The sequence below is a fragment of the Hetaerina americana genome, unplaced genomic scaffold (assembly GCF_022747635.1).
Source record: "Hetaerina americana unplaced genomic scaffold, ioHetAmer1.1.p SCAF_37, whole genome shotgun sequence".
NCBI classification, from domain to species: Eukaryota; Metazoa; Arthropoda; class Insecta; order Odonata; family Calopterygidae; genus Hetaerina; species Hetaerina americana.
In genome coordinates, this window is record NW_027286952.1 from 1,931,281 (window position 1) to 1,946,213 (window position 14,933).

At 41.3% G+C, this 14,933-nt stretch overlaps 2 protein-coding genes across 2 annotated transcripts; one reads left to right on the forward strand and one right to left on the reverse strand.

Moving 5' to 3' along the window:
• Positions 1-1,466: 1,466 nt before the first annotated feature.
• On the forward strand, positions 1,467-4,668 carry LOC139691521 (uncharacterized). Its single transcript, XM_071589380.1, has 2 exons — positions 1,467-1,560; positions 4,244-4,668. The coding sequence occupies exons 1-2, from the start codon at positions 1,546-1,548 to the stop codon at positions 4,469-4,471; spliced, it is 243 nt and encodes an 80-aa protein (XP_071445481.1). The 5' UTR covers positions 1,467-1,545; the 3' UTR covers positions 4,472-4,668.
• Positions 4,669-5,614: 946 nt separating this feature from the next.
• LOC139691495 (dynein axonemal heavy chain 12-like) lies at positions 5,615-14,871 on the reverse strand. Its single transcript, XM_071589344.1, has 3 exons — positions 14,743-14,871; positions 10,793-11,010; positions 5,615-5,873 (listed from the first exon to the last, which is right to left on the reverse strand). The coding sequence occupies exons 1-3, from the start codon at positions 14,869-14,871 to the stop codon at positions 5,615-5,617; spliced, it is 606 nt and encodes a 201-aa protein (XP_071445445.1).
• Positions 14,872-14,933: the final 62 nt, after the last annotated feature.

A 14,933-nucleotide genomic window follows, 5' to 3' on the forward strand; every position in this document is an offset into this window, starting at 1 on the left:
AGAAAGTGGTGGTAAGAGAAGGAAAGTAGATAAGAAGGTATTGGAAGGGATGTCAGAGAAGGAAGCTGCGTCACACTCCCTCTTAAATATCAATCATGTGGATTTAAGTAATAAGGCCTTAGAGGAAGGAAGATGCGCTTTGGTGGAAGGGGGGAGAGAAATAGTAAATACCGTGAAATATGTACGCAGATGGTTAAGCATTACTGGCGGAATCAGAAGGGAAGCTACTGTAAATAATGGCGAGTATTGTAAGAGTAGGGAAAGAAATAGGATTGAACGTAAACGTAGGAAATACATGAACGTGTAAGGAATGAAGAAATCATCCATGCACATGAGTGGAAGGAAAAACTGTTGAGCAAGGGAAATTAATTCAGTACTTGGGAAGTTTAGTAACTTGGAATGGAAGCTGTACTGAGGAAATGAGAAATAGGAAATCTACGGGTAAGAAAGCTTTTGAAAAGATGGCCGGTTTTTCACAGCAAGTAGAATCCCAATAGAACTAGAGAAAGAGTTCATCTGATCAAATCTAATTATTTCCGTGAGGTGCAGACGCTAAAATAGAAAATATTACTCATTATTGTGGGCCGCGGTAGTCCAGTGGGTAGAGTGTTGGACTGCCTACCGGAGAGTCCCGAGTTCGATTCCCGGGCAAGGCACTCTGGGTACCTGCAGCTCCATCCAAGCTAAAGTGATTTTTAGGGTACCAGATCTTCCTGGGAAACCATAACCGGCACAGGGAAAGGAACTGGCCCCCCTACCCTGATGTGTGAATTTCACACGTCGTATAGGGCTTAGTACTGGGTGAAATCTACCATCACCTACTAAACCGACCTTCGGGTTGATTACTGTGTTTATGGCTTTTTTTTTACTCATGAACTAATCACAGAAGGAAGATTACACCCACGAGTTTAGAGCCAATGCAAATTATGAATGGACTTCATTTTTAGCATATTTTGATGGTGTTCGTGAGATTTAGAAAAGATTTTTACGCACTCGAATTTTTGGAAGGATTTAAGGATATGACAGCAATTTATGTCATCACGCTCTCAAGCGTCAAAATTTCATAAACAAAAGCAGTAGCGATTTGACCGCAAAATAATTAGCACGCGGTATAGGAAAAAGGTGAGTATACCGCATTTAAAAACTGCGTAATAAGGAAAATTCGTAAGATATAAGCTTATGCGTAACCTAACGAATGGGCACCACGTCGCAAGCTGCATCTCAGAGATCACCCCCCCCATCCCCGGAGACCGCTGACGAGGCCGTGCTTGGGGAGGGGTGCCCGTTCGGGCGAGAGAGAGAAGAGCGGGGGGGGGGGGGGGGTGAGCATCTTCTCCCTGCCTCCGGGGCACGCGTACAAACACGCACCCTCCCCTCCCTCCAGCGCCGCCCGCCCAGAAGAGGGTGTGGGCCCGGGAGGCGGAGGAAGCCACGGGCGTCCATATAAAAGAGCGGAGTGGGCGTCGCGGGGCACCCATCGGCCGGCCACAGTCGAGCAGAAGCACCCTCGGCCAGCGACGAGTTTCGAGTCCGCCTTCGACGACCATGTTCCGACGCGAGGTGAGTGAGATCCCCCGGTCGAGGGCTGCCGAGGAAGGACCCTCCCGATGGCCCCACGCCAACGAATCGCCCCGGACGCCAACCTTCCTCCCGATTGGCACCTATTCCGAGGGGACGGGACGGGATTCCTGGGGGACCCTCGGAAGAAGCCCGGCCGATGGGGATGTGTCCAAGGGAAGGCGGTCAGCCAGGAGTGTGTGTCCGTCGCGGTCCCTGCCCGACCCGACACGGGACAGGTGCCCTCCGACTCCAGGGTGCCGAGGAAGGGAACCCTGGCACCGTAGGGGCGTTGGCCTCCGGCAGAAGCAAAGCGATTGCGCCCCCCCTCTCCCCTAGCCTCCCCTCAAGCGGTATATTCCACCCATTCCTTCGTGTCTAATGGTCGGTCTTGGGTTCTCATCGATGTGCACGTTGGGAACAACGCGTCGAATAGAATCGCCATTTGGCCGAGATCGAATACGGCGGGCGGTTGTCTGGGACCTCCTGCCACCCCCCCCCCACTCCCCCATCGGACTAACATTTCCCATCGCCTCGGTTCCGACTGCAACCGAGGCGATTCTCACCCCGACCGGTATCTTCTTGATAAGTATGTACACAGAATCAATCCTGTTCGGTGAGAGGAGACCATTGGTACCGGCTCATTAACAATGGAACGCACAGTAACAAGGACGCGTTAATTTCACAAATGCCATTATCAACTGTCCTCAATGAACGGATTTGGTAAACGGTCGGAGCCGTCGGTTATTTTTCGAATACATTGTCGTGGAGTGACGTAACCGTCGTACCGCTGAGTTCCTTCGCGGCTCCCCCCTCCCCTTTGGTGAGGGACAGCTTTCAGGGCCTTTAATTGCGCAGGCACTCGAGTCTCATATCTTCACCGTCAATTATCCGCAGACATGCTGGCGTCTGGTGGTCAAGAATTGTTTAAATGTAGGTTTAACACACTACTAATTTCATTCGGGGTGGCTGTCTGCTTGTGCACCGGCTGTTCGCAGTGGGGGAGGGAGGGAGGGGTGCTGGCCAGTTAAGTTTCCCGTACAATGTAACAAACATCTAGACTTAGGTGAGAAACCCACAGGAGTTCCTCATTATTCATAGGCCAATGACTCGGGATGCAGGAAGCCGTTTCTTTTATTGGCAGTGTACTTGACACCGAATCTCTGCATTTGTTAAGGTTAAGCTGCAAGAATTTCGGCGACGGACATGCTGAAAGCAAGAGGTCAAGCCTCTTCTTTCATTCATTCGATGGCGCTTCTCGTATCTATTTGGGCAACGCTTAACTTACGCGTCAAATGGGGAGAAATGGAAATCAAATGAAACTTCACTTCGTCGATATGAGAGAAGGGAGAAGGTGAGCGAGATGACTGGATCGGCGGTGGATGAGGAGCGTACCTGCAATGTGCCCGGACATTCATTCATACCTTATCGAGTGCCGTTGGAAGTCAATGAGTGATTGACCCAAAACCGTCCCAAGGACGGATGATTTATCGCCTTCTAAGTAGCTGGTCCATTCGGTGAGTCACTGAGTTCCAGACTGCGATACCTAATCATTTTTCCCATTGGAGAAATACGAAGGCATACCATCAGGTTGAGGTTGTCACCGAATATGCACAGAATCGTTAAGGCTGAAACCATGTAAACGCTCGACAGAAGAAAAATAGAGGGTGGGACTGCTGAAATGGATGAAAGAAAGGTTCGTAGACTTCAAAATCCAAGTATTTTATATTTTTCTCAGTGAGTGCAAAAGGTACACGCGAAAAGATTTCCTAAGCACATTTACTGCGAATTCGAGGATTTATTTTCCTGAGAACAATGAGCAAAGTATTACGGAAAAGCTTTCGTCCTATATGCTAGTCATTTTCTGAACCATAATGTCCATTATTTTTTTATTATTTAAACTAAGGTCGACGGTAAAAATTGAAAAGATGTTATGCTAATTTCTTCAATTTTTTGTTCTAATTCTCAATCTATTGCCATAATATTCCTGCTGTCAAGCCAGAATTGACTGGCTTAGTGGCAACAGAAAGAGTTTATTCAATGTTGTATTTCTTTTCAATATATACGTCCCTTAACTTATACTACTATTGTACATTATGAAGATTGCAAGGCAAATGTCTTTTGTGTTTCAATGTACAATTGTACACGATATATAAGGTTGTCCCTCCTTATTAATATTCCCTGAAAAAGTAATATGACAGTTTAGGCAAGCGCTCTCTATTAATTAAAAGCGTCGTCTGCCCTCGAAACCTTCCGTGGTTACTCTGTGCCCTATTAGCTTCTTCGCCCCCCTTCTCTCCGCCACCCACTCTCTGGCGATTTGCCCACCCATATGCGGATAAATCAATATTCCAAAAGCTTAGAGAAAGGGGAATTCTAGGGACGGTGATCCCTCACACAGCCGGGGGAGGGACGTTCTCCTTCCGAGTGCCATTACAAGAAATTCTGCCCACTCTTAATTCCGAATACACACAGGTTCCTTAAGCCTCCCAAGTAATTAAGTCGACGAGGTCGTTTCCCGGGCTGATACGTACCGCCAAAGCCTTGGTTTAAAGTTTCTTTAGGTGTCCAAGATAATTCGGACAATCTTAGCCGTAAAAGTAAAGAAAATGTTTGCTCTCCTCCAGCTGAGCTGAGCACAAAAACGTTAATTGCGTCCCCTCGGACCTCTCTTCACTTCATTTAGATCATCGCATGCCTTCTTCTCGTGGCGGTCACCGCGGCGGTGGCTTTGGCCTCTGATCTGGAGACAGCAGAGCAGCACTACGGCGGCCACCACCACGGCGGAGGGCATTACGGAGGGGGCCACCACCACGGCGGCGGAGGAGGGCATTACGGAGGGGGCCACTACCCGCATCACCACGGAGGTGGGGGACACCACGGAGGCCACCACCACGGCCACTACGGGAAGTGATGGGGGTCCGCACTAGCGAAGGGGAAGAAGGCTGGCTACTCGGTTCCCCCCCCCCCCCCGGACGCGCCGCCCCTCCGAGACGCCCAACTGACCGCCGTGAGACAGCGGGTAGTGCCCACCCACGGTGATTTCCGGACGAGCAATCAAATGCCACCCATGGAGAGTGCTATTCAATAAAAATGAAATACACCACACAATATGGTCTGTATTTAATTTTTTACTCAGTCCGTATTATGAGGAATCCTCTCTCCAGCCCTGAGTACCATCCTATTTCACCGGGTAAGGCTAAACATTAGTTTTGACATTAGAATTCGTACGCCTAGATGCAATTATTTGCACAGAATGTGTGGCCTGGATCTTTCTTGAAATACTTTTTTGCTCAGGAAATATTTCGGTCTCTTATGGCTGTGTCGTAGCTTGGAGGGTAAAGCATAGCAGCATTCGGCTATTGACTGGGGTTGCTCCCCAGAGGTAATCCCCATCAGTTATTATAGAACAACCAATATGTATAAATAAGAAACCAGGATATCTGAACAAATGAGCATTTTATTAGGGTATCCTACGATAACCTATAATAATAGACAATTGATGAGCATTGGTCTTACATAACTAAAAGGAAAAACAATCAAGTCAACAATACACTGGAATGACTTTTTCTCATCGTCACATCCTTTTTCAGAAATTTTTACCAGAAAGGTAAAAGCAAATAAGAATGTTCCATAACAAAAACTCCAGGAGGATTCATTTGAATTAAAATGAATGATAGTTAAATATATGCCAAAAATTAGCTTAATATAGAATAATGCTCCCTGCAGCAGTACGAAAAGAAGGAATATTTATAATAGAAAGAGAAATATTTGTTATTAATGATCAACTGTTAATGCTTTTATAATATACTTTTAAAATAATTAATGAATGTACCCCATTAGACTTGTTTGATAAGTTCCCCATAACTTCGTTTCATAAGTTCATATTTAAATTAAATTTCAAAGGTAAATTATAAATTTCCTGAGGTTATGTGGTAAAAAGTATACTTCCATCCTTCCTGATGCTAAAAAGGAATTTGTTTGGCTGAGAGCAGTGAAGGATGCTCACTTTCAGCTTTCATTTGCTCACACATGCGCTCAGTAAATCAAAAGTGTTTTATTCCTCTGTTTGACAAACAAAGGCAGCTCCCCTTTTTATCCAATATTCTGGAGATTCATGGCATTTAATGTCAATGGACACAATGTAATTACTCAAGTTGCAAGAAGAGCAAAGAGATTTCTTCCGATCCGGGCTGTTATACAGGGGGCAGGAGTACCAGTCATCTTGATAAGCACCACCCACCTCCAAAGCAAAGATGGTCAACTCTGGCATTTCATAATAAGGCACTCCTGGCTTTGCTTCATTTATTGAACACCTGCAATCAACACAAAAATATCCCCATTGACATAACATTATTCATGATCAGCCTATTTTGGCTGGAGCACTTAAGGCTGGGAATTCTTCCAACATTTCTCTGTCTCAATTTTGGATAAATTCATACTACTAGGCATAGATAGCACCACTCTTCAAACTTCATGCATGGAATAATGAATGAAAAGCACTGACGAAGACAAAGAATGGGATTTAAGTCTGGAAGGAGGAAAGATAAAGAACAAAATGATGGATACAACTAGCAAGTCCCTAAAAAGACACCATGTTTACAAAACTTCCCTAAAAGTCCCCAGAAATAACAATAGAAGTCTAGAAACAGTATACATATATATAGTTGTAAAAATAAAGAACAGTGGAAAAAGCATTGTGTTCTTCATTTGATGATCTAGAAACAGTATTCTCTCTTGCGGTATGTTAACTTGAAAATTTCTTGCTCTCTATTTTCTTTGCTTTCATCGCTACTGGAAATGATTCATTATTCTATAAGTATACATTGCATTGTGGTGTTGACTGACTATGCTTGCAGGTATCTTCTGCCCCCCACGTTGCCCTTCACCCGACTTCACCTGCTTGTCACCTCAGAGTAGCTTGACCAGCCCACTGGCCAGGGTGTGTTCACCCCACCTCCACAGGTCAGGAAATAAATTGTGTTGAATATTATAATGACCGGATAACAATAAACGTGTGTTGTATTGCAATTGAAATTTATATACATATATTACGTCCAGTGCTTGTTGTCTTTTGGTCTTCCTGGGTGAAAATGGAGTTACTCCAGCGGTGGGTTATTGCGGATCGTTCCATATTAGCACCGAGACCTCATTAGGTATTGGCCATTATGCACCTGGAACCCTTGCGTCATCATCTGAGTGGTAGTCATCAAAATGCGTATGGCCTTGGAAGCAGGGAGAGGGCGTGCCGTGGTGCAGACGGTGGCCTGCCACAAGGCAACTGCATCTCAAATCTCTCACCCTCCCATCCCACCCCAAATCTCATCAATAATTGTGCCAGTGCAGCTAAAAGTTGTGCTTGCTGCTTTCTTACACCTCTATTACACTGCCCAACTAAATATGTATCAAGACTTCCATAATTTGAATAATCAATCTCATCGAATCATTTTGACTAACAAGCAAAAATGAAAGAAGGAATTCTTGAAGAATGGAATTAGTTGAGCAGTTTAAACTTTTAGGCAGACTTCAGTCATCCACCTAGTACCATTTTCAGTGTGCTGGGACTGAAAACTACCCTTCTCGATGGGGGTAACCTTGCTGACAATTGACGCCTCATACAGTTCTGATACATATTCACCAAGATGAATTATCTATGAAATGGTCAGTGCAAAATTAGAATTTCATCTTAAGTTGCCCTTAAGAGTCTATTTAAGTGCACACCAAATGGTGCAAATATTTACACAGTTCCCTTTTCACATTTCACTGCTGCATCAGCATGTGCTATGGTCTCGGAAAGTGAACAGCAAAAACATTGCATTTTACTCATTTACTTCCGCACATTACTTTCAAGTGAGTATATAAATCTAGTCCAGAAATACCAACAACATTTCCTTAATTGGACATGTCAATCAGAACCATACTGTTGGCCCTAAGTTGGTATGGCATTGACAAAGGTGAAAAGGTTGTTTTTTTTATATATATGCATAAAGGTGTAGAAAACTGTATGAGTTTAGCAGTGAATTAATGGGAAATATTTTGGGATAAAGCACGAATTCCAGGATGAAAAGGTCAATGCAGAATTGGGAAGTAGGATAGATTCAAGCCAGGGTGGACAGTGTCGCCAAAATCTTACAACCAAAGAAAGCAATCGCAAGAGGAAGAGGGCAGTACGTGAGTTCATCACGGTACTTGATGATAACTTAAACATATGCACATGCTTTGGAAATGATCTCCCTCAAATAAGACAAAATATTTCTATTCCATGAAATATCAGGATGAAACAATAAACCATAAATAGATTTAAATCTTTGAAAATGCTGTTAATTTGCTTTCGCTTTATCTCACATTTGTACATGTACTAGGCTGGGCCTGTATATACATATACTGGGCTTCATATCAAGTTAACAGTGAACATATTGCCTTTGAAAAAGCATAATAAGTAATAAAAATTTAAAGAAAGAAATTCTTATAACTCTCTAAGAGTTATTTTTCTATTAAATTACATTAAAAAAGTGACGAAATTCAGAGACTTGTTATACTTTCATGATATTTTTAACTAATTCAATGATAATCAAAGAGACCAAATGTAATAATTATATATTTTTTTAATTTTAGTGATTATTCGTAAGATTTGTGTTGGCATTGTCCAAATATGTTTCCATAATTAAATCAAATCATTGAACCATTATTTTGACAAAACTGGTTCGGCAAATTCAACGCGAGTGACTAGGATGCCATTCACGATAGCAGCAGCCAAAGTGCTAAATGCAATTGTTGATGATTGAGTGTTGATCAATAATCTGTTTCTTAATTGTCATGAGAAATTGTTGGCAGAGTATGCCACCAAGTTTTGCACGGTATTTGCTGAAGCTGAGCTGGATGTAGTTACCACTCACAAAGTGGAAAAATACTCCATTCATTAATTCAACATGTGAAAGCTTGAGAGTTGGAGAAACATAAAGTTCCAATTCGTCTAAGAGGGCACCTCCTTAAAGATGATATTTGGCCAGGTGAAGTGAAAGTTGGCAAATATTACCATTTCAAACTGTGGAAACTACCATTTACGGAGGAAGGTAATAAATGAGCCCATTGTGGCAGGTGCAGTTCCCATAATAAGCAAGTACAACTCCAAGGTAATTAAAAATCATGTAGTACCAGTATCTACCACAACAACAAAGGCCCACAATGATAACACTATGGAAATGTGTTCGGATAAGTAAGTGTGTTACCCACCTCCCGATCTGGAATTTCTAAACCTAGTCTTTCTAACTGTATGTGGACATCATTATACCATTTTGCCAAAATGCGAGATTTCAATGAAATAAGATGTTCAAGATATAAGCAGTTGTAAAATCCAGTGACTACAATATGCCATTCCTCAATGAGCATTGGCTAATCAAAAATCACTCCCCTAATGGTGTATTTAAAAAAATATCAAAGCGAAGGAAAAGAATTATAATAAGGCCATAACAGTTGAAGTTTTGGAGAGATTCAAATTGTTTCTCAATTTCATCAATTGGCACAGTAATTGCTTCGGCTTCGTGGAGAAACTTAGCTTTCCAAGGCTTTGAGTAATTTCTTAGAGATTTTTGAACATTGCTTTCCTAAAAAAATACAGAACTGCAACCTCATTAAAAGGGCAAATAATCCTTGGTGTATGGAGGAATTATTATTTTAGAAATGATTTACTTTGCTGCTCTATCACTCTTACAAAACCAGTGAAAGCATGCATGATAAGGAAGCTTACATAAAATACAAAAAAGATTATTATAATTCAATTAGATGTGACAAAAATAAAGCAAATTAGGACATTATTTTTGATGCAAAAAATGAACAAAAGACAGCATGGAGAGTAATCAATGAAGAAGTTGGTCATGGTAATCTTTAGGTAAATAGATAAATCTTACTCCAGATGCTGTAAACAATTTTTCTTAAAAGCTTTGAAGACAGTATGTTATCTAAAAAAGTTGAAATAATAGACACTCACTTACCCACCCACTATAATTTCCTCATATTGTGAATTTCCTGACATCACAAGTGTGCTTTGATCACTGAGAAAGCTTGGCTCTTCTATCATAGGACACCCAACTTCATCACAATTTGCTCCAACCAAGAAGACCCCTGGTTACATCAGTTAAGCATCCAACCAACCTTCTGATGCAAAGGATTGGATTGCAACCATCTCTCTCATGGCGCACCATACTGGCCGTCATGTCTAAGTTATCTTCAAAATGTATTGCAGGGTGCGTTTTTCAAGTAATGCAATTGAAATTCCTGCACCGCTCCTATTGGTCGGGGTGGGATCAAATCACTTGGAGTAGGTGGGGGGTAGCGAAGATTTTCTGCAAAACCTGTCTCAGTCCTCTCCAAGCTGTTGAAGCAGCAGGACGTCAGTTAATATAAACCTCTGCGTGCCAACCGTGTCATTAAAAACCAACCGAGCGGAAATTTCAAGTGAACTTTTGCAACGTAATTAAAATGAACCTGATTATTTGGACAACATCATCACGGATGACAAAACCTCGGTTTTTGAAAACGACTCCGGAACAAAACACCAAAGCTCTTGAGTGGTACACCAACCAGTCCCCCAAGCCCAAAAAGGCAAGAATGAGCAAATGAAAAGTGAAAACAATGTTGATTCTCTTTTTTGACAGTAAAGGAGTTTGTTCCTCAAGGACGGCCAGTTAATGCTGCCCACTGCATGGATGTGCTTGAAAGACTCCGAAAAAGGGTCATCAGGACAAGAGAAGACATCTCCGCTACCTTGCAACTCCATCACGACAACATGCCTTGCCACAACGAGCTGCGAGTCCGCAAGTTTCGGGGCAAACACCAGGTGCCAATACTGCCCCCCCCCCCTATAGTCCTGATGTCACCCCAGCAGACTTCTTTTTGTTCCCTTGGATTAAGGCAGCCCTGAAAGGAACCGTTTTTTGTCCATAGAAGATATCCAATCAGCCGTGAAGAAGACCTTGCGAGAGGTCCCGAAGATGCCTTCCAGGGCGCGTACAGGTCTTGGCAGAGCCACTGGAAAAAATGTGTGTATGGTCCAAGGACAGTACTTTGAAGAATTTTATGTGTTTAAGCAAATCTGTTAAAAAAAATATTTAAAAAAAAGCATTACTTTTGAAATGCATCCTGTAAATGAAAGAAGCGTGTCCGGCTTACAGATTTAAACACCTTCACATCACTATTTTGCCCTCAAAAGAAGGATTGCCCTCCACTTCAGACTTACAATGATTGATCCCAGCTTGCGCCCTCCAAGTGGAGGCCATATACACACAGCCCAGAGTCCACATAAGAATCCCTCGGAGTGCCCACCACAAGTCGGACACCACTCATCGGAACTCCAATCTTCAAAGAGTAGTTCTGCATGGAGCCCACAACCAAGGCCTTTGGATTGAAGAAGCCCGGCAGCCAGAACATTGAGGGCTCATCACCTTTTTGCCACCCCTGAAATATAAGTTAACATGCTACAAATGAAGCCGTCATCATACGCAGGGGTGGTATTTCAGAAACATTGCACAAATCAGACTCTTTGTAACCTCAAGAGCAAGAACAAGGTAGAGCACATTTTGGTGTAGCACATATAGTCAAGATTACATCCATCAGTCATGTGGCTTTGGGGTAGGAGCAGCATTCTTGTCATATGGGAGTATTGAACTTGGGGGGATTTGAACTTGGATCCCTTGATATCCATTCAAGTGCTATATTCAGTTTAGCTATCAAAGTATCCTTTTGCACTCAGAAATTTTGGGGGCTTTAAAGGTACAAGAAGTTGTGACAATATGCCGTACACACAATGCCACAGGCATTTGTAGTCATGCACGATGCATCGCAGTCCACAGGGTTAGAGCCAAGTTTAAACACTAAGGGTGTTTTACCATTGACTAACTCATTATTCGTTTATGTTGTCCAAAGTATTTGTTGTTACATCGACTATTATTACTCTTGATAAAGTGTCGATACATTTCTACAGTAGCTAATTCTACAATGGGCATTTAATCTCTCTTCAATTCATAGATTCTGAAAGAAAAGCATTACCATGGTAATGTTATGCTGTGCCTGTGCTTGTAAGGAATTGTATGTAATACAATATTTTATTTCTATTACCATTTAAATTTCTCATGAATACTGCACACTGACGTGAAATACTCGAGACGAATTTCTATTTCTTTTCATCATCAGTATAATAATAATTGATGCTCATATTATATTCCTTGAGTATTTGGTCCATAGCATTCCGAGTTGCTTGCGGGTCCTCTTGCATTGCAACTACTGTGATGTCATCTGCACACCAGAGCATGAGAATTTCTTTGCCATTCACCATGACTCCTTTGATGCACAGTTCTTGAGCTTCTTTGATTGCCTCTTCTAGATATACATTGAATGGTGCTGTCTCGAGGTTGCATCCTTGTCTAACTCTTTCATTTATTTGGCCTTCTTATTCCCTCTGTTTTTTATGGTTGTATGGTTGTTGCCTAATTGTTGTTGAGGAGGAGGATTTTTCTTCTGTACTTGTAGTCCATTCCAAGCGTTTCTAGTGTCTCAGACACCTTGTTCCATTGGACTGTGTTGATGCCCTTCCACAAGTCAAGAAATACCACCACACATAATGACTTCTTTACTTGTGTTTGTATTATTTTTTTGTCCATCGCCCTCAAGCGGAGTATTACCTCTCTAGTTCCTCGGTTGTTCTTCAATCCAAACCGGTTTTCCATGAGGCTTCCTTCTATCTTTACTTCTGTTTTTCTGCTAATTATCCTAAACAAGTATTTTCCATGCATGAGACCTTAGGTTCAATGTTCTGTGCTTTTCACATTTATCAGATCTTTGTTTCTTCTTTATTGGAATTATCACACTCTTATTTAAGTCCTCTGGTTATTTTACACTGATGTAACTATGTTTGATTATTACAAAGAGGTCATCCTTTGCTGAGACCCTAAATATCTTGGCTATTTCTCAGTTTATTTTGTGAATTCTTAGTTGCTTTTCAAGTCTTTCACCGTTCTGATGAATTCACTTCTCAGCATCCTAAGCCCTATTCATCTTTTTCTACCAAGATCTCTTCTCACGTTCAGGTGATTTGGGCCCTTGGAAGAGTTCTTCAACGTAATTCTTCCATGCCTTCCTGATGCCTCAATCTTCCATTGGTATATTTTTCCATTGCCAACCCTGAAGTTGTGTGGTTTTTTCTTTCTTCAAATTGGCTCTTACATATTTGTGAGAAGGTGAAAGTGATTTTCACCGACCTCATTAAAAAGGCATTACAAGATAGAAGTAACTTTGTAATTGCACACACAAGTATGTCTGTAATTACTATATTTACTAAGTTACGTCAATCTTTCAATGTGTAGTGTGAATTCCAGAGACTAATGCCTGAGACGATGAATTTCATATAGAAGATTCCAGGATCATCAGTGGCCAAACTAAAGAAGTAGTTAAGGGAAGACATGGGTGGTTTGAGAAGTTTAAGAGGAGAACTGCCATCCCACAGCACTGTGAGGCATGGTGAAGCAGCGACCTTTGACACAAAGGCAGCAGAGAACTTCATCCATGACTTCAAGAAGATCGCAGATTCAGTCTTTAATTGTGGCAAAACGGGTCTCCTCTGGAAGAAGATGCCAAAGTGAACCTATATATCAGCAGAGGAGAATGAATTTCACGGATGCAAGCCAATGAAATGCTGTCGTACACTGCTATTTTATGCCAATGTGAACAGCGATTCGAAAATTACTCCACAGCGTGTTTCCTTTCAGAAACTCCATGAACCTTCAATGGGCCACCCTATGGGGGATAAGTATTTTTTGTCAAAAGTAGCCTGATGTGTAATCACCTCTTGCCACACACCCAAGCAGTGGCTTGCAGGGTACCTTGTATGTATGCATGAATGTAAAATCTAGAAGGGTAAGATAAATGTGATGTTTTTCTGAAAATCTAATTCCCATTCTGTGATAGAAGAAAATATGAAGATGATTTACAATCCTTAGCAATGTACATATGATTTTCTTTGAATAAACCTTGTACATAATTGTTTCTTTTGGCATGGGATGCATTATCATTATTTTCATTAATATATGTGTGGGAAAAATTGAGAATTGTTGGAAAAATTCACCACTCAATGAGCGATTTGCATGACAAGTAAGATTCTGGAACAAATTGTGCCTGTTAAGAAATGTTCCACTGTACAGTTCTACATGGTTTCCATAGCTATTCCAATACCACAGGAATTTTTTATGATCTTAAGAAGACACTTTACTCAATTGATGGTGAAATTCTTTCGAAAAATTCTTTCACCTTTATGGATTTAGAGGTATGGAAAATGATTTAATATGATTCTTACAAATACAAATGATACAGAAACCAGTTAAAGTGGTAAAATGATGAAATATTCATCCTCCTTCAAGGGCATATTGAAATGAAATGAAATTATTCACTTAGTAATTTATTTTAAAAACACAACCCAGGTTTCAACGTTGAACGTCATCATCACCCAATGATGACATTCAACATCATAATCTGGGTTTAGTTTTTTAAAATAAAGTTTGTGGAATTACAAAGTGAATAATTTCATTTCATTTCAATATGTAACGCAAATTACATAAAGTTATGCCGGAGACAACAAAATCCTTTGAGAAGTTAGCCAGGGGTGTTGTTCCCCAGGGCTATGCTCTTGGGCATATACTATTCTTGCTTCATATACATTTATTATCTGCTGATATCATTGAATGGTGAAGTTTATATGCATTCTGATAATACAAATCCTGCCTAAAACAGAAGTGTAATTTTACCATTTTATCTAAAAATTCTTTCTCTGCTGTTTGACATGGTGATGGCACAATTCGAGTAGGATGAAGATAAATTGGAATGAATCTCCTTTTAATCTTTTTCATCCCACATAGCAATCACTTACATAATACCCTATGCCTATTTTACGCACGCTCAAATATAAATCAGTGAATACTTGTCAACCATATACCCGCAGGGCATTTTAATGCCCTAGCCAAGAGGAAAAGATAAAAGAAAATACAAATGAATAAAGGATATGAAAGTTTGTGATGAAAACAAAATCATGTTAAATCTTAAGTAAAGAAAACTGAAGAGGAAAAGAGGTGGAGGATAATATTAATCAGTTAAACTTGAAAATTCAAGAGTGGAAACAAAAAAATGAAACTGAATACTCACCTGGAAAAAGCTCACACGGGCCTTCAAATCCTTAATGTAGCTCCCCAAGGATTTTAAACTAGGATACGACACAGACAGCCACTCTGCTGGTACTTTGCCTTGCAGGAGAGTTGAACCCAGCTCTTCCATGTCTGGAGTCAATAGATCAAAACCACGTATCCTGTCCCTCAGCATCCGAAGAGACATATTTA

Bases quoted from the DNA above. Each gene is read 5' to 3' on its own strand.
- LOC139691495 (XM_071589344.1), bottom strand. From the start codon at position 14,871: ATGGAAGAGCTGGGTTCAACTCTCCTGCAAGGCAAAGTACCAGCAGAG. The intron at 11,011-14,742 runs GTGAGTATTCAG...CTTATATTTCAG, and splicing joins CCCGTGTGAGCTTTTTCCAG to GGGTGGCAAAAAGGTGATGA. The intron at 5,874-10,792 runs GTAAGTCTGAAG...TGTTGATTGCAG, and splicing joins GCAAGCTGGGATCAATCATT to GTGTTCAATAAATGAAGCAA.